Source organism: Mesoplodon densirostris, chromosome 2, assembly GCF_025265405.1.
Source record: "Mesoplodon densirostris isolate mMesDen1 chromosome 2, mMesDen1 primary haplotype, whole genome shotgun sequence".
NCBI lineage: Eukaryota > Metazoa > Chordata > Mammalia > Artiodactyla > Ziphiidae > Mesoplodon > Mesoplodon densirostris.
The window spans coordinates 142,168,592-142,193,194 of NC_082662.1; the positions used below are offsets into that span (position 1 = coordinate 142,168,592).

The following is a 24,603-nucleotide window of genomic DNA, read 5'->3' on the forward strand; positions in this document are numbered from 1 at the left end:
CTTTTTACAGGGCTTCCTGAGTGTCCTTTCAAGATGGTGGGGGGTATCCCCCAGAGCAAGAAATCTAGGAGATCAAGGTAGAAATGGCAATGACTTAGCCATAAGGAGTCACACAGTATCACTTTGGCCATATGCTAATGGTCACAGAAGTCAGCCCTGGTCTCATGTGGGAGGGGACCACATAAGCACATGAAGACCACTGAGAGCCCTCTTGGAGTCTGGCTACCATCATCTACCCTCTGCCCTTCAATAACGCATGTGCCTCTTAAATGCAAAACATATTAACTTCTTCCCCAGGTCCCCTCAAATTTCACTCCTTTATCTGTTCAAAATGAAGGAGCTCATCATCTAAATCAGGTCCAGCTGTGGCTAACGAGCCTCAGGTGTATTTCCTTGAGTATAGCTGCTTGAGTACAGTTCTTGATCTGAAGATCTGTGAACAAAAGACACAAGCTTTCTGCCCCAAACAAATTCGGCATACAGTGTTGGGACAGGCATATTATAACCACCTCTAACCATTGTAGACACTCCTCAAAGGGGAGAAAAATGGAGTCAGTGATTATAGCTAATACGAAATGCATCAAGGCATGTGTTGCCAGTTCCTTGATTATGGCTGAAGTCTTGTGAATGACAGTTCTTGGCTCTACCCTCTGGACTCTAACTTCTACCTTTCCTTTTATACAAATCATAAATCAAAGAGAGCCTGTGTTTGCAGCTTACCCAAGAGTGGGCAGCAGGTTGGTAGCCCTGTGGGGCTGTACTGGAGCCACAAAGGGAAAGTTAAAGAATCTAGGCTTGCTGGACTCAGGGTTCAGCCAGCTTGCCTAGCAACAGGACCACCGGCAGGGAGCACACAGGTCCCTGATGCAGGCAGAGAAGTTGGGATGGCACCCTCCTGGGGAAAGGGAGATCTTGCTCTGCCAATAGGGAGGCAGGATGCTGTGTACAGCATCCCCTTGGGTCTTGGCTCCTACTTGTCAACCATGAATTAATTTTTAGGCTGCTAATCTGTGCCTTCTTAGCCAGGACATATGGTGTGTACAATAGTTTTCACAGCTTGAAATTTCTAGTATGCCCTTGAATAACCTTCCTCGGCTCCTTGGTCAGAGACAGATTCCACCATGGCTGTACTGCAACAGGCCTGGTCAACAGCTCAGAGTCTGGCATCACACCCCCCCGATTGTGGCTGGGTGGGGGCCCAAGCGGAGAAGGATCTGTGGCACTCTCCTCCTCTGGGCTCCTCTGACGTTGGCTTTATGGCTGGGGTGGTTCAGAATAAAGGCATGGTGGGTCAGAAGTGCAGGAGGAGATGGAGCTGTGGCTGACCCCAGATTAAGGGCAGAGATGGTGGTGGACAGAGACTGTGCAAGGCCTCATCTTTGTTATAGCCCAGATGGACTTCTCCTCTGTGTGACTATATCACCAAATTAAAGCAATCAGGATTTTTTTTTTCTTGGTGGATGGACACTCTGCTCTGAAATTTTCATTAGCAAAATTAAGTTTAGTAGGGGCCAGGACCCCAGGTAATTAAATCCTTGTCTCCAGGGTACACAGCAGTCCCTTTCAGGGAAACCCAATCCCTCAACCCTGCCTGAGACTGTTTTTTGTTTGTTTGTTTTGGACTAATATCTACCATTTATGGGAAAATTTCAAAGCACCCTGCAATATATCACATGCGTTATCTCAGTGGTTTCTCACAGAAGCCCAGTGAAGTAGGTATTACCTCCACATCTTACAGAGAATGTAAGAGTTTCAGAAAGGATAAGGCATTGGCCCAAGATCAAACTGCTAGGGAGAAGCCAAACCATAATTTGATTTTACTATGCCTCAAAATTTTTTTTTAATAAGCACTCTGAGTTTTTAAAATTGCTTTGGAAACAAAATCCCCCCAAATAATGCCTGAATGCAAAAGGTACCTAAAAAGGTCCAAAAATGTGGGGTTTCTTGACCAAAAATGTTTTAGGGCTTCCCTGGTGGCACAGTGGTTGAGCGTCTGCTTGCCGATGCAGAGAACACAGGTTCGCGCCCCGGTCCGAGAAGATCCCACATGCCGCGGAATGGCTGGGCTCCTGAGCTATGGCCGCTGAGCCTGCGCGTCCGGAGCCTGTGCTCCGCAACGGGAGAGGCCACAGCAGTGAGAGGCCCGCGTACCGCAAAAAAAAAAAAAAAAAAAAGTTTTGAATAACACATTTGAAGCTCATTTGTATAGTTTTTTCCTCTTAACAGGAGGTCAAACCTCGGACTAAAGTGGATTCCTTGTTATTGTTATTATCACCTCATGTAAATTAAAAAACAGGAAGGAGAAAATCTCGGAAAGAATTCTAGCTGAGGCCCCAAGTGTGCAATAAAATGTAAAGATCTTAATAAACAAAAGCCCTGAAGAAAACCATTCAAGAGGCCTGCAAGTTTAAGAAAACACGAGTTCAATTAATTTTGTGCAGCTGAACTAAACTGCATGGAATGAGAGCTGGCAGAGCTCCTACTCAACACACTAGAACGCTGATGGAGTAAAAATGAACGGAATCGCTGTTGGCCCCAGAGATACTGCAGACGCGCCCGCTCAAGCCACTCGCCTCGGCGCAGAGCCCGGCAGAAGGGGTGAGGCGAAAGGGTGCACCGCTCCGCGCAGGGATCCGCCCCGCCTTCTCCGGCCCCGCCCCCCATGCTTCAGTTCCCAGCCTTGCCACTAGGGGTGGCCGCGAAGCTGCGCGGCCCCGGTTTCCAGCCGGGCCCTTTTCCCAGCCGGGCCCAAGCATGGCTGCCCCCAGGACTGCGGGTTGGGAAGCTGCCGTGCTCGCGCTTTCCTGACAGTCCCTGGCTGCTGTGGTCTCCTTCTCTTCCCCAGGCCCCTCCAGCAGACATGTTTGCCAAGGCCTTTCGGGTCAAGTCCAACACGGCCATCAAGGGGTCGGAGAGGTGAGGGAGAGAAGAGCCTGCTCTGCCCACCAGGGCACCCGGACATCTCTCAAGCTCGGCTGGCTCACAGCCTTTTGTGGGCTGCGTCAGCCGACTTGGGGTGGAGGCCGAGGGGTACAGCCGGAGAAGGGACCCCGGGGGGCGGGCAAGGGTGAGTGAGACGTGTTTTGAGAGTGAAGATGGAGAGGAGGCCTGATTTATCTCCCAGGCTGTCTTTTAGATATTTTAGTGAGTTTACGAGAAAGCGTATAATTCAATCAGCGCGTATTGACTGCAGTCTGTTTAAGGTGTCGTGGAGGCTGCCAAACTGTAGGAAAACGGGGTCCCTGCCCTAGCAAGAGCTTTGAGTCCCTTGGGAGAGATTAGATGGGGCACAGAGAACTACAAGTAAACGAGAAGAAGTGTCTAGTGATTACCACTGGCAGGAGAGACAGGTGGAGGGTGAGGTGAGAGGGGATAAGGCATATGTGGTAAGAACTGTATCTGTTCAGTTTTGCAAATGAAGGTGTCACCTTGGGAATTTTGGAGGCAGTGTTCTATAGTTGTCATTCTTGGTGCCCTAGCAGAGCTGTTTAATCATAAGTTGACAGGTTGGCCAAGCATAGATGAGAAAGGAGTGGGTCCAGGAGCTATGTGTGGAGTCAGGAAGGCAGGGCTTAGTTTCCAGTGGCAGGCTAACTTGGGTCGCTTACCGGATCTCAGTTTTTTCCTCTCTTTGTGAAATGGAAAGACACGCCCCAGGAACATGTGGAAATAGATGAGACATTGGATGAGAAAGAGAATGGGATGTTTTGGAAGAGTGAGAATAAGGCATCGTCAACCAGTCTTTTTCTTGGGCCTCGTGATTTTATAGTAAGTCTTGAGTCCTCAATATTTATTAAAATCCATCCAGGCAGCATACATACCAGGTATGTGTGCTCTCTGCAGGAGGAAGCTTCGGGCCGATGTGACAGCTGTTTTCCCCACTCTTGGAACGGATCAGGTCTCTGAGGTAGTACCTGGAAAGGAAGAACTCAACATTGTGAAGTTGTATGCTCACAGAGGGGATGCAGTGACTGTGTACGTGAGTGGTGGTAACCCCATCCTATTTGAACTGGAGAAAAATCTATATCCGACAGGTATGGCAATGGGATGGAGATGGCCATTACTATGGTCCTTGCCTAACATCTGTTTCTTCCATTAATCTGTCTTCCTTAAAACAAATAAATGCAAAATCTCCCTAAGAATCTTTTTGGATTTAGTGTCCCTAGAATTGGGTCTTTCAAGATCAGAAACTGCTATAGAAGTGAGGGGAGAAAAGGGTTAACACAAAAGGAGGGTGGTTGCCAAGGGAAATTCTGAGGTGAAGAAACACTGGTTTCTAGTGGGTTAAGTCGGGATTGGAGCCGAGGTCGTGAAAAGGGTGGAGTTTCAGGGCATGTAAAAAATGCTTCTTAAAACTTCCACGAGTGGAATTTTCTTAAGATACTGAAGAGATACTGTGATGGGAAAGAAGCTGGGTTAGTTAAACTCCATACCCAGCTGTCTTAGTGGTGGACTTTGGTTGCGATGTCTCACAGGGATTCTTTCTTAGGCTCTTGTCTGGCTCTCAGCATACTTTGCTTGCTTTCTTTGTCACAGATCTCAGAGAGGCAGTGTCCTTTTCTCTTTTCCATGGCTGCTGACACCTACTTTGTCATTTGGGGGCTTTTCTTCCTCCCAGCTTGGCTGCAGCAGTGCAGTGCAGTCTCCTACCCCAGGCCACCCCTACCCCCACCCTGCTTTGCTGCTGTACACATACAAGCCCTTTTTGATCTAAGGGTTTTACTGCTAATCCCTGTGGAAACAGAGAGAATAAAAATAATAAACATGGGAAAGTTTCAGAATTTCTTACAGGCTGGTGCCCTGGTTTCGGATTACTTGCTTCTGAGGACATAAAAGGAATCCTCGTTGGGGCTCTGTCCCTACTTTTATCCACTATGGCCATGTTTGGCTGCTGCCGTCCAGGTGGAACAATAGGTGCCTCCAAGTCTCAAGTGACACCCAGTTTCTTAAGTCTCCGCCTTCTTCAAGACTGCAGCCTCTTTGAGAAGGGAGTCAGCCTGATGTAAACTATATGGAATGTGTTTCCCACAGGAAAAGGGGCACTCAGTTCCCAGAGAGGGGAAAAGGGATACTGGACAGGCAAAAGCAGATGTTCACTTCATCACTAGTTTTAGCCTTACACATAAATATCCAACTTTGGCAGCTAAACAGACTCTTAGAGCTGTAGCTCACTTCATGTGTCTTCCGACCAGTAAAAGTGATAACTTCTCAAGATCATAGATTGAGAGAAACTACTGCAAAGAGCTCAGTGTAAATATGTAAAGAATGCAGGTCTCTAAGGCTAAAGGAAGCAAGGATTCTCAAGTAAATAGCATATAACATATAAACCGCTTCACAAACTTGGGGTAACCTAATGAAAAGAAAAGAATGCAGCTTCTTTGGGCATCCCCTTACAACCTTCTCTCTAGCTTTGACTTGAGTTTCTTTTCTACATGTTGATTAATGTGGCCTTAGTGTTTGGCTTTGCCATCCCCCAGGGGGTTGACTTTTGGGCAGTAAGTGTTTTCTGGCTCTCTTCTTGGACAGTGTACACCCTGTGGTCTTATCCTGATCTTCTAGCAACATTTACAACATGGCCCCTGGTGCTTGAAAAACTGGTGGTGGGGAGCAGGTAAGAGTATTTTCCTATATTCTGGATAGTGGCTGAAACCTACTTAGTAAAGGCCAACTACTTTAATAAATGTACCCATTTTGTGCATTCATATGATTGAAAAATAGAATTTTCCCCTCATGTCTGTTGCATCTCTTACTTGGCTGCTTCCATAAGCTCTCTGACCCTGCTGTAAGGCTTAAATAAGATAAGTGACATGAAAGTGCTTTGTGAACTGCCATATGCTATACTTTAGATTAATAAACTGAATTTAGGAAACCAGAATAAGATAGATCATGGAACTGGACCCTCAGCTTGGTGCTTCAGTTTGACCACTAGTCTCCCAGAAGGAAAAGGTCTGATCCTCAGTTTGCCACTTTTTATTTTCATTATGAATAATGTAGTTGATGCTTAACAAATGTATGTTTGTTGAGCAAATGAGTAAATGATGAAGTAAACTGTGGAGTTAGTTGCAATGCTTTTGTTTCCTGCAGATTTGATGCCGCCAGGGCTAGTGGTGCCCCCTGCTGGTCTGCCTCAGGTACAGAAGGGTGACCTCTGTGCCATTGCCTTGGTGGGGAACAGGTACTGTGCCAGTCAGCTGTGCCTATGGGGAAAAAACTTAGGGAAAACTTGGGAGGGGTGGGAATGACAACTTCACAGCATATGGATAAAGGATTAAAAGAAAAAACATATTCTTCCTGAGCAATCAGAGAGTGGGGAATGGCAGTGAGCCTGTGGGGTGTCCATACATCTGGGCCAAGTGTATTTGCTCCTGCTGCTGCTTCTTCCTTTTTAAAATTTATTTGGTTTTTTTTCTCCTTTAAAAATTTTTTTCTTAGATTTACAGAAGAGTTGCAAGTATAGTACAGAGTCCTGAAATACTCCTTACCCAGCTTCCTGTAATGATAACATCTTGTATAACCACAGTACAGTTATCAACACTAAGGAATTAACATTGGTACAGTCCTTGTGACACTGTTACAGACTTTATGCATATTTCCCCAGTTTTCCCACGATGTCTTTTTTTTCTTTTTTTGTGTTCAAGAATCCAGTCCAGGGTACCACACTGCATTTAGTTGTCATGTCTTCTTAGTCTCCTGTCTGTGACATTTTCTTGGTCTTTCCTGCCTTGCATGACTTCAACATTATTTTTGTTGAACATCCACATCATCATCCTCATCTTTTAATTATTTTTAATAGATTTATTGAGATATAGTTTTCATACTATAAAATTCTCCTGTTTCAAATGTACGTACGATTCAGTGATTTTTTTTAGTATATTTACAGGGTTGTTCAGCCATCACCACAGTGTCTCTTTTTTAAAATAAATTAGGAAGTAATGGTATGAACAGTTGTGAAAAATCAAAACCCTCTCACCCCATAATCCTTTTCTCCTAGAAGTAACCATTATCATTCTGATGCATATCCTTGTCAGCCTTCTTCAATGCATATATACACGTGCATATAAAATGTATGGTTTGGGGTGTGTATGTTTAAAAATACAAATAAACAAACTTTATCCCTATTACTTTTTCACTTCAGGTAGTGGGGACATGTTCCATGTCAGCAAGCACAGATAAGCTGAATCTTTTTACCCACTGTGGGGTGATGGGAAAAGTCCTCTTCTAGTGGACATTGTGGTTGCCTCTACTTCGTCTCTATCACAAACAAGATCTTCCTGAGGCCTCTAGGGACACTAGTGCCAATATTTTTCTAAAGTAGATACTAGGGAGCAGAACTGCTTGGCTGAAGATCGTACATATGTTCTGTTGCCCTATAAAAATGCTGTGTCAGATTTCCCTCCTACCTACAGGGTATATGGAGCCTGTTTCCTTACATGCTCACCGACACTGGATATGATGGGTCATTTTCATTTGTATCATCCTGAATGAAAAATGACATCTTATTATTTTACTCATTGCTTCTTTGAGAGGGAAACATGGTAGGCATGGGAGGGGTCAGTGTTTAAAGATCTTATTTTTGTTGCTCATATTCTCCCATTTTCCTTGAACCTTTGGGAACCAAGCACCTAGAAATGTTTCCTTCCTTGTTTACCTGTAGCAAAACTTGAAGTTGAAAAGAATGGTGAAATTATTGTTTTTTCCCCCCAGTATTCTATCCAAGATAGGAGAAAACTACATAAATGTGTATTTGGCCTCTGAGTTTGGTATTTAGAATGTACGTGGAAATGAATCCTAGGTGGTTTATGGAAGGGGGTGAGGGTACAAGGGAGTTTACTAAAACTACAAGACAGGTTCGAGACCGAAGTTCTTGAGCCATTGACGATTCCAAGGGTGGAAGACAAAGACCCGTCTTTTAGGAACTGGGAAAGAAGCCAAATTCAAAGATTCTGTGGCAGGAACTGACCCATGGGCACAGGAAGTGGAGCCACCGGATTAGCAAACGTTTTTTTTGAAGTTCAGGTGTTGGGAAATCTGCCCTTGAATGGTCTCCCTTGGGTCCAGGCAACGTTGCCAGGCTTGTATATTCCCCTCCTGTTAGCCAGCTGGACACCAATCCTTACAGGCAATGTGTGAGCATTGCTAAGTAACAGTGGGCTGACAGAGATTTCCCATTTGGGCTTTGGAAGTTTTTTGTAGTTATTGTAAATGTGGTTGTTTCTGATATTTTGGACACATCCAGTTCTTAGACAGATGTTATACAGAGCAAGGCCTGTTATAAAGAACCAACTGAGAAGGAACCTTTCGTTGGTACCACTGTATCTCTCTTCTCTCTTCCCTCTGGCATCCCTCAGCCTAATTTATGGCATATGAATGGCCTCCCTTCTGAATTTCCATATAGGATGGCTATGCCTTTTTTAAGATAGGGGAGATAATTTATATTTTTGAAATTAAAGAAAGGGAACTTTAAATATCCTTCTGAGTCCTGGCTGGGTTTGGTTCATAATAAGAATATAAGAATGATAACATCAGTAGAGGAGTTACTTACACAGAAGGGAATATTTGGTCAAGGAATTTTTTTTTTTTTTTTTTTTTTTTTAATTTATGGCTGGCTGGCTGGCTGTGTTGGGTCTTCGTTTCTGTGCGAGGGCTTTCTCTAGTCGCGGCAAGCGGGGGCCACTCCTCATCGCGGTGCACGGGCCTCTCACTATCGTGGCCTCTCTTGTTGCAGAGCACAGGCTCCAGACGCGCAGGCTCAGTAATTGTGGCTCACGGGGCTAGTTGCTCCGTGGCATGTGGGATCTTCCCGGACCGGGGCACGAACCCGTGTCCCCTGCATCGGCAGGCAGACTCTCAACCACTGTGCCACCAGGGAAGCCCTGGTCAAGGAATTTTTGAAAGTCATATGTGTAGGTAATTTGAATAAGATTGAGACTGCACCGAGTTTTAGCTCTGTGATACAAGTGGATGCTTCAGATTTGCAACCGTGGTGCTTTGAACACATGTGTAGAAACCTGGTCCTGACATGTGCCCTCCTGGAAGACTTTCCCTGACCCTCGTCTCTGACCTCCTCCTTCTCAGAGCCCCCATTGCCATCGGAGTTGCTGCCATGTCACAGCCGAGATGCTGACCTCAGGTCTGAAGGGAAGGGGCTTCTCTGTGCTCCACACCTACCAGGACCACTTGTGGTGGGTTCCATGCTTTTTCTGTTGTATAGGGAGCTGGGTGGGCGGAGGGAGCACAGGGCCTGGATTGAGAAGCGAGAGTTTTGATCCCTGCTGTGTCCTTAGTCAAGTTGCTGACCCTAGACATTAATTTCCTTGCAAAATGTGGAGAAAAGATTTTTTTTTTTTTGGCCTGTTTAGAAAAGAAATTACGGAGAACTTTATTTTCTAGGTGAATTATAGAATCCTAGGGCTGGAAGAAGGCCTTAGGGATTGTCTTCTCTGCCTCTCAGTACAGTGATATTCTTTATTTTTATGGCACTGGTCGATCTGGCCTTTTCTGCCGTGTACATTTAGGCATTTTCTGACCCCATGATGAGTGCTCGGGAATTCTCACATCTGAATCCAAATCAAAGTAGAGTAGATCCTCAGGCACCAGGGTGACAACCTGATGACTTTCCTGTTGTTCAAGTTCCACGTTTAGGATCTCCTCCTCATTACGGAACTTGCGCTTTCTCACTGTGACGGGTGCTCTCTGGAACTGTATGTGAGTTTATTTTCTGGTTATTTTCTTGTCATTTAACCAAAATAGTAAGTAGTGCTTTTCTCGAAAGCAGTATACCTGGTCTTCTGGCCAAGTGTTGTGTGGCCTGTTGGTATAGATTTACCCTTACGTTTTTAGTCAGTCTTGGAGTTACTTATTTTACAAGTATTGGCCAAGCCCTGCTTTGCTGGAGGTACAGCCTCATCAGTGTGGGTTTCAGCAGGCATTTGAGGGCTGCTTACTCACGTACTCCCAGCACCTTGTTTTCTGACTGTTAGTCTGGGCAGTTAAGGTCCTGTTGTCTAAATTGTTTTATCAGTGGCTGCCTCAGTCTCCCGTCCTCCCGCCCTTTGAAAACACTTATGGTATTTACCTGATCAGAATAGCCTAAACATACGCTCTGGCCTCACTAGTAGCCATACTTAATAAGCCTTGCTGCGGCTGTTAGTAAAACTTTGTTTGACTTGCATAATCTTAGTTAACATAATGCTTTTTGTTTTTACCGCTCTTGCTATGTGGCGTCCCTTTTCTTCCTGTCTTCATAAGGCTTAGTGGCATAAAGCCATTGTAATCTCTACTCTGCAGGTTAGATTGCATTCTTTTTTTTCAGTTGAGGTATAGTTGATGTACAATGTTGTGTTAGTTTCAGGTGTACAGCCAAGTGATTCTAGTGACCAATAGTATATCTAGTGATTCTAGATATAGATATATACATATATGTTCTTTCTCGGATTCTTTTCCATTAAAGGTTATTACAAGGTATTGAATATAGTTCCCTGTGCTATACAGTTGGTCCTTGTCATTTATCTATTTTAGATTGCATTCTGATTTAACACAGAAGCAGTCTTGAGCAGTCTTGAGCAGTCCAGGTGTTTGTAATTTGTTCCATACGCTCAACCTTGGGTTTGTATTTCACCAACCTGGTACTACAGATGCGTTTGCAATCTTCATTTGGTTATTTAATTCAAAATGGTTTTATTTTTAATTTCTATGAAGGGAATACTTTGGAAGGGGAGCTCCACTTTAACTATGTTGTCTTTAATTTTTCTCTGTCCCTGAATTTCTGTTTGGGTTAAGGAGGAGGCAAGAATTACTCTCCCCATTTCAAAGATGAGGAAACTGAGGCATGGGACTTCTCTGGGCCCAGAATTGGAAACAGAGTTGAGAGGCACACCCAGGTTCTCTGGCCTCTCCTGGACACCCCTGCCTGTGGGTCTTACTCTCTCTGGACCCCCGCTGACCCCCTGACCGGGGCTGGAGAGTGTTGTGGCTGCTGCTCAGTGTTTCTGACATGAGGTTTTTGCAGGTGATCTGGAGACAAGTCCTCTCCACCATCCATTGCTCCACTGGCCCTGGATCCCCCAGATCTCAGTGAAGAGAAGGGGTCTGTCCAGGCAGACACCACCTTGCAGGGAGACATGAGGCGCCTGACCCTGGAGGGAGAGGAGGAGGAGGGGGAGGTTCAGCAGAGGTGTGGGGAGAAGTCCCCGTCGGAAGCTACAGAAGACCCCAGTGTCGGGGGCCTGAGCCCAGAGCTCACGGACAGCAAGACCCTTCAAGGTACAGCTCTGGCAGGAGCAGGGCGCTCGCCTCTCAGTGTGGGGACTGAAGCGCTCGGCTCTGCTTCCGCCCAGAGCGGCGCCACGGCTCCGGGAGGGGCGGGGAAAGGCCTTAGTGTTGGTGAGGGTGGTGCCACAGCCCTTTGCCATCTTACCTGGGAGTCTTGCGCATATGTCGCGTTTCCCTGGATACCCGTCGACTCTGCTATTTGGACTGTTCCCAGCTACACGGCCCTCTTAGTTTTCTTCTGGCTCTGACTTCTCTATCAGAGAAGCATCTGCGCCTGTCTGGGTGGGACTTTGTGGCCTGACCCCCTCTGTGGGGTCAGACCTCTGTAAAGGCTCAGTGTTCTAGAGAGTCTGGGAGCTTTGGTGCCTGGGAATGGGCTCCTTCAGAGCTGAGGGGTGAGGTACGGATGTCACCGTGCGGGGAGTTATCTTGTGCTGCGCGGGCCTTCTGCGGCCCTCAGGAAGGATGTGATTCTTGTCTTCTCCTTGCAGAGCAAATGGACGAACTGTTGCAGAGATACTTCTTGCGTGCTTTGAAGTACCGCGTCAAAAAAGCTGACCTCCCTTTACTCACCAGCACTCTCCTGGGCAGCCACATGTTCTCCTGCTGGTATGGAATGCATGGTGTGGGCTGGGGGCCGGGCAGTGGGTCTGTCTCCTGCTCTTTGGTGGTAGAATGGGACAAGGCTGATGGGGGAATTGTTTTAGGGACATGATGTGGAAAGAGCGAAGTGGAGGGTTGATCTAGCAAATACTGAGTTTTAAAGACTTAAGTTTTAGCCAGTGAAAGGATGTTGAGGAAATGAAGGTTAAAATGCGCAAGGCGCTTTGAGCACTACCTCTGCTGTGGTGATTCTGGGCTCTTTTACGGATTGGGCAGCATGTCCGGCCCCGGAAGGGCCCTGGGGCAGCCTGTTTGTTCTGGAGGCTTCAGTCCCCTCACATCTTTCTGAAGAGTAGGTGTGCCAGATTAGGTTGTGTCAGCAGGAAGAATCGGTGTGAACCCCCCCACCCGACCCGCACACACAGCCACCAGCAGAGGGAGTGTTACATGTGGGTTGAACCTGGACTTTGAAGACTGAGCCATCTGGGCTCAAAAGCCAGCTCCCCAGGGTGTTGGAGCAAAGGTGTATTTGAGCCCATTACCAGGCTTCTCTGAGCCCTGATTTCTAACACTTGTAAGATTGCTGTCAAGATCGAATAACCTGACATTTAATAAGCACCCAGTAGATATTATCATGTCAGGAGATTTGCTTATTGATTTTCACCTCAAGTCTGAACTTCTTTCTTTTTGAGAATTTTGCTCTGTTTTTTAAAAAAGTGGTTTTAATGTAATTCTCTTCCTCTACATGTGAGCTTCTTTAAGGCATTCTATACACATGTGGGGTCTGGAGTGCACGGCAGATCTAGTTTTCAGTCTCATCTATAACTACGGCCATGTCCCAAATTAAGCCTCTGGAACAGATGCCGAGGGAGACTAGAAGTGAATGTTCAGGATATACTTTCTGGTATATCGTCTACCTTGAGAGAAAAGGATTTAAACCCACAGAATAATACACAGGTTGGTGAACACCTGACAATAAGAACAAAAGATGCACTGACTTATAAAAAGTCTTTTACTATGTATCCCAGGATGGCCAATACAAGCTGGTTAGGTAATTAGCCCTTCAAGAGTTCTTTTACAGTCATATAAAAATGCTTTGCCTTGTTAAAAAAAGATATCTAGTCTACCAAAAACATATCCATTAATGGGCTTGGTGTTGTTTCTTTTTTTCCATTTTCAGGTTTGCAAGATAATTAAAAATACCTACATATCATCTCTGAGCACACCAGCTGTCCATTAGCTAATCAGTTTTGGCAATACAGTGCACAGAGGTATACCACCACTGGTTTCTGACATTAAGTTAGCTTTAAGCTTATTGGCTATTCGTACAATTGGAGGCAGCTTGGAACCCAGGCCCTGGAAAGCATTTGCAGGGTTTACTACCCTTTTGCCTGACACCTTTTCAATGGTGAGAGGTCTGGGCACAGGCTTGCTAATCCAAGGGTGTCTTAGTGCTTGAGCTGGGGTCAGGCGGGCAGAGGGGTCCCAGGTAAGACACCTTTTCAAAAAGTCTATGAAGAAGTAATCATCACACCCCTTCAGTGCTGTCCGCCAGTCTTTGCTGCCTGGGGGACCCCGCTTCTTACCCCTCCGTGAACGACCGCCCACAAACACAACCCTCCCATCTGCCTGACTGGTCACAAAACAGTAGCGAGGTAGGCCCCTGGAGTTAATAAAGTACTTGGCACGTTTGGATTGCTCCAGGAGTTTTGGTGGTGGCATCCCTAGAAGCTCCATCATACAGGCCAGCTGGTCTCCTTCATCCTCTCCAGGGAAGAGAGGATGTCCTGTTAAAAGTTCTGCAAGGATGCAGCCAAAACTCCACATGTCAATGGACGTGCTGTAGCGGCTTCCTAAGATGATCTCTGGAGCTCTGTAGAACCGAGACTGGATATAGGTGTAAAGCTTCCGGTACTCAAAACAGCTGGACCCAAAGTCAATGACCTTAGTCGCACTGTGCCCATAGTGTTTCAGGAGAATGTTTTCTGGCTTCAGGTCACAGTGAATGATCTTGTTTCTGTGGAGAGCATCCAAGGATTGCAAGATGGATTGAGCAAACTTGCGAACCAACTGGATACTAAAACCCTGGAACTTGTTTTTTTTCATGAGCTCATAAAGGTCTACGCTCAGTAACTCAAAGGCCATGCAAACATGGTTCCGGAACGTGAAACTTTCCAGCATATGAATAACGTTCATGCTACCGGTTTTATCCCGCTTTTTAAGATGCTCCAAAATCCGGATCTCCTCGGCTGCTTGGCGATGGAAGTGCTTTTCATTGCGTACCATCTTCAGGGCCACGTACTGTCGAAGTTTGTGATCATAGACCCGGGCTACCTGCCCAAAACTGCCCTTGCCAATAATTTTCAGCACCTCGTATCGATAAGCTAGATGGTCTCGAGGCACGTGAATGTAGGCCCCATCTGCATCATCATAACCCCCATTATTGGGACCACCGATAACTCCATGTCTTTTTTTGGCATTTGGACCCACAAAGTAAATTTCTGGATAATTGATGATTTCCAGCTTCTCATAAGCAGTGAGGTGGTGTTTATACTGCTTCAGTGCTTGTTCTGGAGTCAGAGGCAACACTTTGGATGCTTTGGATGAACTGCTGGATTTTACTGTATTCACACGATCTGAACTTTTACCCTGAGAAACTGTAGGAGAGCATTTTTCAGAGTCGTTGATGCCATCTGACTGAAAAGTATCAGATCTTCTGTTGCCAAATTCTTGAAATAGTTGTTCTACCTTCATCTCACCTCCATTCAGGAAGCACTGAGTAGGATCTCTTGTTAAATGCTCAGTGGTGATCTACGGCAAAGAGAAGTGAATCTATGTTAAAGTCACTAAAAACGGTGGAAGAACGAAAGAATCGTCCCCCTGACTGAACAAAAGAACAAAACATGCCAGTTGTGTAGTTAAAAGGCCCAAAAGTGAGATAAGAAAAGCAGGAGTCTCTAGAAACTCGTGTTATGTTAATCCTTAGGTTCCCTGACTGCTGTGGCCACCCCAGCCCCACTACGTAGGCCTCCCTTTGTTCAAAACAAGACGGTCATTTTACCATACCCGAAACATGCTAGATTCCTTCTAACTGGTATGTCTTCCTACCGAGAATCTTTTCACCCCATCCACTCAAATCCTACGCTCTTTCAAAGCCCAATGCTAGTCCTCCCTCTTCCACTTAGAACTACTCCAAGCCCATACTAACTATGGCTCCACTCACATCTTAGCTGCAGCTTTTCGAGTCTACCACGTAATCTGGCCCTTGTTATATATATACTGTCCTATATTGTTCACAAACTGTTTCAAGTATCTTCCCAAATCTTAAGGGCATGTACCAGGAGCAAATGAATACATATTAAAGTGTTCTGTAAATGATAAAGGGACAGAGGCAGGATGTGATCCCCAGGTCTTCTGAATCTGGGTCCAGAACATTAACATAACCTGGTACCAGCTTCTCCTAGTGCCTGTACTATTCTCCAGTAGGGCTGAATGTTGACCTTGGCCTGGAATCAACCAAGGCCTCATCATCTACTCCTGGGTCCCCAAATAAATGATCGCATCGTTCTATCTCAGTTCATTGAATCACAAAATTTCTAATCCAGAGAACTCTTGAGATCACCAAGGCCAATTCTTTATGTATCTGGTGAGTAGCAGTGAGAATCTAAGGCCCCAGGGTGCTTCTTGTAAAACTCTCCTAAAGACAGAGAGTCTCCTTTCTCTCTCCTTCCCTTGCTCATAGACACATACACTAGTCTCCCTCAGCAAACGCCTACGTGACAAAGGCATACAACTCTTTTTACTTGATTTGGCATCACCTTTTCCTGCAAGGAACAATAACCCACAAAAGAAAACTCTGCTTATTAAATACCTCTGAAATGAAATAAGATCTTTGAAACTCGATGGAGGGAAAGACAATGAAAAAGCCAAATGCTAAAAAAAATACAAGAATGTGCTAGAAGGAAAGAAGAAAAAAAGTGCTAAATCTGTTGTTTAAAAAAAAAGTCTGGGATACTTCAAAGAACAACTATTTTTCTTAACAGACCCTGAAGAACTTTACCCCCGATCTGTATGATTGAGAGCCTCTATGATCAGGGGTAGATAATTCCAGAGAAGCTCTGAGCTATCTTTATGATCTCTTAAAATATAACGCAAATTATAAGGTAATGATCCAAAGTGGCCAACCATTTAAAAAAGAGAATTTTAATATAACCTAAGCAAACAACACCTGACCCATCACCTATATAAATAAAAATATAAAAGATGTGAATATAAAAAACAAAAAAGGGATGAAAAAAAAATTAAGTGTTGGCATACTTTAGACAGCCCCTAATTTAGTTATAAAAGCACGACATTAGTTCCTGCCTGCTTCTTTTAGGTCATTTAATCAATTTAAACATTTATATAGTTCTACAGTTACAAAAATGAGGCACTGCACCATCTTACATATAAGCGAAGCAGCCAGTACAACGGTAGCCATACTTTGGCATTGAGTTTCTAAATAAAGAGGCAAGATACGGACCAGGAGAGATCTCTGATACCAAAATAGAGAACTATCACTAGTCAAGAAAATAAAACAGGCTGGCAGACAGAACCTAAATACCTTGCTAAGATGTAAATATAATGCAACATTTTGTTTATCAGCAACTAAGTCAAATAACCATTCCTGTTTTTAGGGATGGGAAAAAAAAGGTCTCATCCATCCATCTAACATTCACATGAGCACTAATTGTTCACAATTATAAAAGTGCCAAAAAACAGGTTACCTCAAGGCACTACAATCTATTAGGAGATAGGTTTGGCTGAACTAGGGAATTACAATTATTTGGTTTTAGGTAGATTTACATAACAAAACCAAATATTTGCATGCATCTAAACCAGTTTTCCTTAAGTTTTTACTACCTAACCTAAATGCATCTAAATATTTACTGCTAAAATCTTGGGGACACGTTCTGAAGAAATGTGAAGTCAGAAGGCCTAGGTTGGGGTCCTGGCTACACTGCTCAAAAACTGTAGGTCCCAGGGTAGGCTTAACCTTTAGCCCAGTTTCTTAGCCTCAATTTCTTTATCTTTAAAGTGTGGATAATAATACCTCCTTGCAGGATGTTGCGTGAATCAAATTATAATTAATAATATATGTGAAAGACCCTCAGAAACTATAAAACATGTTAAAAACACTGGTAACAATTAGGCAAAATTCTCAATATATTGTTTAAACTCCAATACACCCTCCCTTTCCCCTTTCAGCTTATCTTTTCTCTCCGTGGTGCCTTCCTCTGCAGTTCCAGACTCCCTCCACCAGACATCTGGCATTAACTATGCCTTCTGCTCCGTGAAGGCCTGCACAATCAGCCTTCCCTTAGGATGCATGGAAACACCTCACCCACTTTCTCCCCCACATAAAACCTCCTTTCAACTTGCCATGCAATTTAATGGGTTATCTCTCCAGACATATTTGACCTTTAAAAAGAGCAATGCCTTAACCCAAGGGAATGACTCTCTAGGACCCGCGGTCATCAATGACAAGCTGGTAGGAAAGGTATTTGTGGTCCAGGGTCCACCCCTGGGCATTTCACCTACTCTACCTACATGTAAGGCTGTGCTGGCTCTGGAGGTATTCATTTCTGTTTGTGGTAAAGAGAGGGTCTCAGGTACAGACTGTTAATAAGAACAGAGATTTAACTTCCACAGAACTATTACAATAAGATTAAGGATGTCATTTGGATTTCCTGACTCATGGTTTTTCCTTAAAGTGAGCCTAAATCTCTCTCTCTGCAAATTAAGTCTTATTTTGCCCTCCGGAACTACACAGGAGTGTCCAAATTTCCATGTTAAAGCCCTTCAGATACCTAAAAGGGGCTGTCCTGCCTTCACCATTTTTTCTCGAGGCTCATCATCCCCATCACATCCTCCACCTCACACAGCCTGGGTCAGGCTGCCTTACTATATCCTATTCACGTTCTCAACACGTTATGGGCTGCACGTTATATCTCTCTGCAAGTGTGGCTTCCAGAACAGAACAAGACACTTCAGGTCTAGTCCCCTGTAGACTGTCAAGGTTTGAACCTGCAATGAATCTGAAGAATTCCAGAAAGAAATTTTTCCACACAGGGAGGGGTTCTCGCCTTAGCTTTCTTTCCTTTCCTGTAATAACTCAAATACTGGTCTGAATCAATTATGTATCAAGTCTGCTGTGCTATAAATAAAATCTTCCTTCCATTGTTCTAGGAGAATCTAGAATTTTCACACATGTTAAAGTAGTTACAAAACACTATATATTTCTAGTCTAGGGTTATACTCACAATAACTGACCAATGTCTGCTCTCGACTTCAAATATTGTAACTATGTAATTATATCCAGAGAGACAAATAATGCCAGATTAATCATGTTTTATTTAAGAATGCTTCATGTACATTGTTAATTTGGGGCGCTCTTTTTTTTTTTTAACACCCCTGTATTGGAGTATAATTGCTTTACAATGGCGTGTTAGTTTCTGCTTTATAACAAAGCGAATCAGCCATACATATACATATGTCCCCATATCTCCTCCCTCTTGCGTCTCCCATCCTCCCTATCCCACCCCTCTAGGTGGTCACAAAGCACCGAGCTGATCAATTTGGAGCACTCTTGACATTTCAAATAGAATCTTCAACTGCGTTAATCAAGTCTTAAAGATCTTGTTGAGAAATTCAGAAAAGGAATATCCTTCTCATCCAGATATAAAACACCACCCCCTCCCTCGTTCTCGACCCTAAATCTCTGCAACACAAAGCTAACCCAATAAAAGCCTATGAGCAGATGATTTATAGTTTACAACAAGAATGTAAGGGCATCTTGGATAAACAATGAAGCCAAAGCACTTTGTGAAATGAGCAAATAGCGTCTCGCAATGGAGTCATGGCATAATGAACTGTAAGTGTTACTAAGGTCAAAAGCACTTTTTTCAGCAAAATTTGCAAAGACAGCATTGTTTTAGAATCTAAAATCTTGTGTTTTGCAAGCTGTGTTACTCTGAATACCACACAGTAAAAAAAATTCATTTTCATCCTGAAACATACAATTTAATTGCCCTACTATATGGATATTAGCACTGGCCAACTCTGAAGTAAAGTTAAAATGGACTTTAAGTCACATGATGACGGACTGTAAAAGTTTCCCAGAGAGATGTGCTAATTGTCAGCAAGTAACCACGAAATCTGATAGTCAACACGCGAGTATATCGGTGGTTCTGGAGCTCTTAGAGGTTTTTACATATTAAAAACAATAAGCTTGTGGAGAATGGAAACTTACTGCACTTTGGAAAGGAGATTAAAAATTGGGTGACCAGCCTTCCAAATATATGTAGCCCGTATCTTGTAATATTATTAGCCTTGAAAGTAGTGAAGGGGTTGATTTTTAATGGCAAAAGCTGACAAAGCGTTGGGAAGGACTATGAAAAATGCAAGCAGTGTTTTACATAGAAATAATTTTAGGTCTTAAACAGAAATATGAAGGAGAATTATTGATAAATTAGTCTACTCAATTATTCAGTTTGTTCGTTGATGATATATGCAGCAAATTTTAAAGTCACAGGATAGATTCTCCCTGTCATGGAACTTGTCCAAAACCCTGCTCTCCCTACCTCTCTATGAGTGCGGAGGGAATGGGAATTAATTTATTCTCTTAAACATAAAACGGTGTCAAAAGCTAAATGTCTGCAAGCTCCAAAATGATTAAATGCATCGAAACCAAAATGCATTGCTCAAGTTGCATTTATGATCTCAAATGGTTCTCTTAAGCATACTAATAAGCTAGGACTGCATTTCTACCGTGCAGGAAAAATCTGCAGATCTGTAAGTTCAGAGGTATTTTCTGTTTCTTGTTCTTGTTAAAATGAGCCATCATAATATACTGTACATATCATTCTATCAAAAAAAAAATAACCACTATCTAGGGCTTCCCTGGTGGCGCAGTGGTTGAGAGTCCGCCTGCCGATGCAGGGGACACGGGTTCGTGTCCCAGTCCGGGAGGATCGCACATGCCGCGGAGTGGCTGGGCCCGTCAGCCGTGGCCGCTGAGCCTGCGCTCCGCAACGGGAGAGGCCACAATGGTGAGAGGCCCGCGTACCGCAGAAAAAAAAAAACAAAACAAACACTATCTAGATAAAAGTAGCATGTCGTTTTTTTCCCTATTTACCCCAGTGATTGAAAGGGATAGGTGGGCTCCAAATCAAAATCATTCTGAAAAGCTGAACTTGGACCACAGAAATTGTTATTTCAAAGTCAAGAGAAACCAAAAGTGAATAAAAAAGAGCCTGGGTTACCAGTGACATGTAACTGTACCTTGACCATTTAAAGTAGCACTTCCTCCTTTCCAGGCCCATTAGAGCTCAAAGAATTACTTCATTTACTTACATTTAGTCTTCTGGGTAGAGGTGGTTCAGAAGGATTGCAGAGTGCATTTGAACAGGGTGAGCCTTTGGTTTCATCTATTATCACGACACTGTCATAGACAAAATCATCCAATCTAGTTGAAAGGATTACAGATAAAATCTGTCAGTAACTGAAGTATATAAATTTGTATTTCCAAAACACCCTTTAACTGCTTCATATCTGCTACAAAGAATAATTAATACAAACAAATGTCCACACTGCATTTTGGCACTGAATACACACCACAGGGGTATTTGGCAGAGGAAGGGAGGAAACCCAACTTTTCCTCCTTTTTTTATTTTTAAAGAAAGGACAGCACTTCTAGGTTTATAGTTTGAAATTGTTAAAATAAGTCTTACTTTCTGAATGTTGTTAACAATAGGGACCATCAAAAGAATCTCATTTAACCTACTACTTGAAAACGAAGGCTAGTTGAAATCTGAAGCCTAAAAGCTAACCAGAACAAACAAACAAGACAGAGAACTGTATTTTCAAGTCGGAGACTTGGATTCTAATCTCAGCTCTACCACTGGCTACTCTACCTTCCTCTCTGAGCCGTTGGCCACATGTTGTAAAGGGAAGAATAGTTCCAGTCTACGCACTTCTGGGTCTCACAAGCAAGAAATAAAAGGCCTTCTTAGGGCTTTCTCTATATTTATTTATTTACTTTCCTACTTAACATCTATCTAACTTGTAGAAAACTACAGTGAATTCTACAGCAAATACTATAGGGATTCTCTAAATTACAAAACGTACTGGATTTCACATCTTTACCCACTTAATTTTCGGGTGGATGGTGGAAGCTAAATGCCAAATGATAATTTCTCTGCTCTTTAACGCTGTGCCTCCCTCCACCGCTGTAAGGGAACACAAAAGACGGAGAGGATTTATTTAATCCACAAGATGGCTCTGAATAATGTATTTCATCTGCCACCAAGAACATGGATTTGCCAGTAACACACATCAGCATTTCATTGTATCATTGTTACATGATATACTATGAATACAATGATAATGAGCCAGCTGCAAGGGAAGAATTTTTTTTAATCTTTAAAACTATGCTGGAATATTTTAGTGGCTTATAAAAACTGTTTTGTAAAATTCTAGAGTTTTCTTAATCGATGTGTTATAGGAGTACAAAGAGAAAAAAAAAAAACCGAAAAACAAAAACCAAACAGAAAACCCACTACAAATTATTTTTGGAATGTTCTCTTTTTAAAAAACATGCTTACATTCTGATAAAATTATACCTTTAACGGGAACTGCTTCATTGACAAGAACCAAAAATTCTGGATGTGACTGATTCTTTGCCAACAGCACGAATAAAACAAACAAAATGGGACAGACGTCCACATTTACAAAGAAAAAGACAGACTGAAGACCTACAAGATTTCCTATAAAGAGCCAAAGGAAATTACCCAAAGGTAGTCTCCATGCAAATGAGGTGGGCAGGTGGTCCCTACTCTCCATTAAGGTGTAAAATCCTATGAAAGGTGGAGAATCTCTCAAAACACGATCCACAAAAAGTCCTACTCGGCAGAGCCCCTCACCTACACCCCTCACGGCAAAGCCCTTGGTTATCTGCTCTGAGCAACAGGGCTTATTTGAAAAGGTATTGCTCCCTGTCTCCCCCAGTTTGCTAAAAAGCCCCACCAAAAAAATCCCAGCTTCTCAGAGTTCCTACCATATACCCCCGATGTAGGACTTCAGAAATAATCCCCAGGGTGGGAATTCTTCTTTCCCTAACTCCTTTCTAGCCCACTCCCGCGCTGGGCTGGGAGCAGGGGAGCTGATGGAGAGGAAGAGGGTGGGCCAGTCCCGGAGAGGGAGTCAGACCCCTTCCCTCGTCCTTACTGCTTGGGGGCTCGCTCAACCTCCAGCCCAGTCCATCCACGCCCCCCGACCTCGCCTGCCAGCTACAGCGGCTCCTTCGGGAGCCCCAGCGCGTTATCCCCCGGCGCCGTTACTTCCGCGGCTGGGGCGGCAGTCCGTCTCCTGGCGGCCCCGCATCTTTCCGCCCGGACCCGCGAGCTGTGCCTCCCATCCGTTAGCTCCGGACCCCCCGGAGGGAGGGGCGGCGTTTGGACGGTCAGGCGAGCAGCGTCCACCTGAGCTGGGGCGGCTGCCTCCCGGGCCGCGACGTTTCCTCGGTACCTCTCTTCCACACAGTGCAGCTCCGAGCGCGTCCGCTCGGGACTGGCTGGGGTCGACAACTGCCAGAGGCGCAGCAGGGGCGGGAAGGGGAGTGGTGTGGTCGCCTAGCAACCGCGGTACGCCCCTTGAAACACCTGGGCGCAACAATGTGGCCACGCACGGGGGCGGGGCCGAGGCCACTCCCCACTGAGCGGCGCGCGTCTCGGAAGCTCTCGCTGGCCCAGGAAGGTGAGAGGCGGGAGGCTGGGAACCCGCCGCCTGAGGTTCTCTGGTCGCTGGCCGAGGCCTGAGGGCCGCGGTTGGGGAGGTAGAAGGGCCCTGACGGAGGGTTTGCCGGAATTTAAGCTGAGGTATGTCTGACTCCCCTGCAATGGGATGCCACGGATGGTAGGGCTCAGAGCCATTTTAAGGATGAGGAAAGTGAGGCCAGAGGAGATCTGTGGTTGGCAAAGCCTGAACTAAATGTCTCCAAATTCCCAGCCTTCGTCCTGCTGCACCAGACCCCCTGGAAAGAAGGCTCTTCCTGTCTTCTTCCTTGGAATGGGTGGGGGTTTTCCCTTTACTTTTCTGAAAAGTTAAGATGCCTCGGCAACACCAAGGGTAAGCGGATTTGGATAGTTGGAACGAAAGTGAAAGGGAAGGAGGTTAAAACAGAAGAACACAAGTGTTGTTTTCTTGAGCGTAACAGCCAGTCGGATTATCTAAACCTACAAAACACGAGGCAGGCTGTCTGACCCTTGAGGAGAGAACGAAACGTTATGGAAATGCCGAACACGGGCGCCACCTGGTGAGGCTTGGAGACTCATTGCCCCAAGCCTGCAGAGCATAGTCCAGAAACCTGAACATTTGCATCCAAGGCTCATTTCCGTGAGACTAAAAGTCAGAGTCCCTGTTCTCATGTCTTTAGTAAAAATGCCCTTAAAATCCAAAGGCTCTTCACTTTATAAATTACTAATGTGTCAGTTTGGGGAACTTTACACTCAATGTTTTCTTTAGCGTATGATAAAAATATAAATTCAAAGATTTTCTTCCATGATGATTTAAAATTTTTTTCTAATCTTATGAATAAGCTTTTTTTTCCTAACCTCGCCCAGCCCCTCCCCCACCCTTCCCCAACCAGAACAATCCTGCTTTCATGTGGGTTTGTATTTAGACTCCTATGGAAGATTTTGTTTGAAGGAAGAGTTCCATGGCAGCGAAAGGTTTGGACTAGATTGTTGCTGAGGTCCTTTCCAGCTCTAAGGTTGCAAAATTGTATTAAATAATCATTGTTCTTAGTACTTATGTGGACCCCTCAGACCACTTTACTGCACTAAACGTTTCGATAGGACTTGTCCCCCCAAGTTTTCTTACCTCCTTCTGAATCACTGCTCTCTCCAAGTCTGCTTTAAGACATAGCTTGAAGTAAGCCACCTTGAAGCATTCTGCTCCCCTTCCTGCCCCTGAGATAGGAAGCACAGAGGCCTCCTTTGTCTTTAGGCTATTGATCCCAAGGTCACGGGAGGGAGGATTACACGAGGATGCTGGCACTTCATGAGCCTCCGACCTTAGTGACCCAAGTAATTTCTTCAAAGAGCCCCTGTTTCATAACAGTGTGGCTGGATTAAAGCCCAATGAGGGCTCTAGCAGGAGCCCCCACACCCCAGCTGAACTGCTGCCCTGTGCGCTCCAGCTCCTGAGCAGCTTCTACATCATTTACTCCCTTTCTTCCCTTCCCGTTACCAAGAAACTGGGTTTGCCTCTTGGTGGGTGTTGAGCCAAAAGATGCAATGAAATCAAAGAGTGAGAGAAGGAAGGATTTATTACTTGCAGCAAGTAAGGAGAACCCTGAGGATCTTTCCCAAAACAGTGTCTCCCAGAACTGTCAAACTGGAGAAGTTTTAAGCATATTCATGATTTGCAGAGCTCAAGCTTCAGTTGATTGAAGTCATGAAGTTCATAAAACGTCAACATCGTAAATAGGGCTGCTATGAACATTTTGAACTGTATGCTGACACATATATATGGAATTTAAGAAAAAAAATGTCATGAAGAACAGAGGGGTAAGACAGGAATAAAGACACAGACCTACTAGAGAATGGACTTGAGGATATGGGGAGGGGGAAGGGTAAGCTGTGACAAAGTGAAAGAGCGGCATGGACATATATACACTACCAAACGTAA

At 44.5% G+C, this 24,603-nt stretch overlaps 2 protein-coding genes and 1 pseudogene across 2 annotated transcripts in view; 1 reads left to right on the forward strand and 2 right to left on the reverse strand.

Moving 5' to 3' along the window:
* The window catches only part of LOC132476412 (dual specificity tyrosine-phosphorylation-regulated kinase 3-like), a 29,780-nt gene extending 26,918 nt beyond the window's left edge, over positions 1 to 2,862 (reverse strand). Inside the window, exon 1 of the mRNA XM_060078368.1 lies at positions 2,685 to 2,862. Coding sequence (XP_059934351.1) covers positions 2,685 to 2,862 — 178 coding nt within the window. The remainder of the gene's footprint in view (positions 1 to 2,684) is intronic.
* LOC132484469 (eukaryotic translation initiation factor 2D-like) lies at positions 2,715 to 19,608 on the forward strand (annotated as a pseudogene).
* On the reverse strand, positions 12,889 to 23,246 carry LOC132476419 (dual specificity tyrosine-phosphorylation-regulated kinase 3-like). Its single transcript, XM_060078381.1, has 5 exons — positions 23,225 to 23,246; positions 22,601 to 22,758; positions 22,207 to 22,499; positions 20,269 to 20,380; positions 12,889 to 14,685 (listed from the first exon to the last, which is right to left on the reverse strand). The coding sequence occupies exons 1-5, from the start codon at positions 23,244 to 23,246 to the stop codon at positions 13,111 to 13,113; spliced, it is 2,160 nt and encodes a 719-aa protein (XP_059934364.1). The 3' UTR covers positions 12,889 to 13,110.
* Positions 23,247 to 24,603: the final 1,357 nt, after the last annotated feature.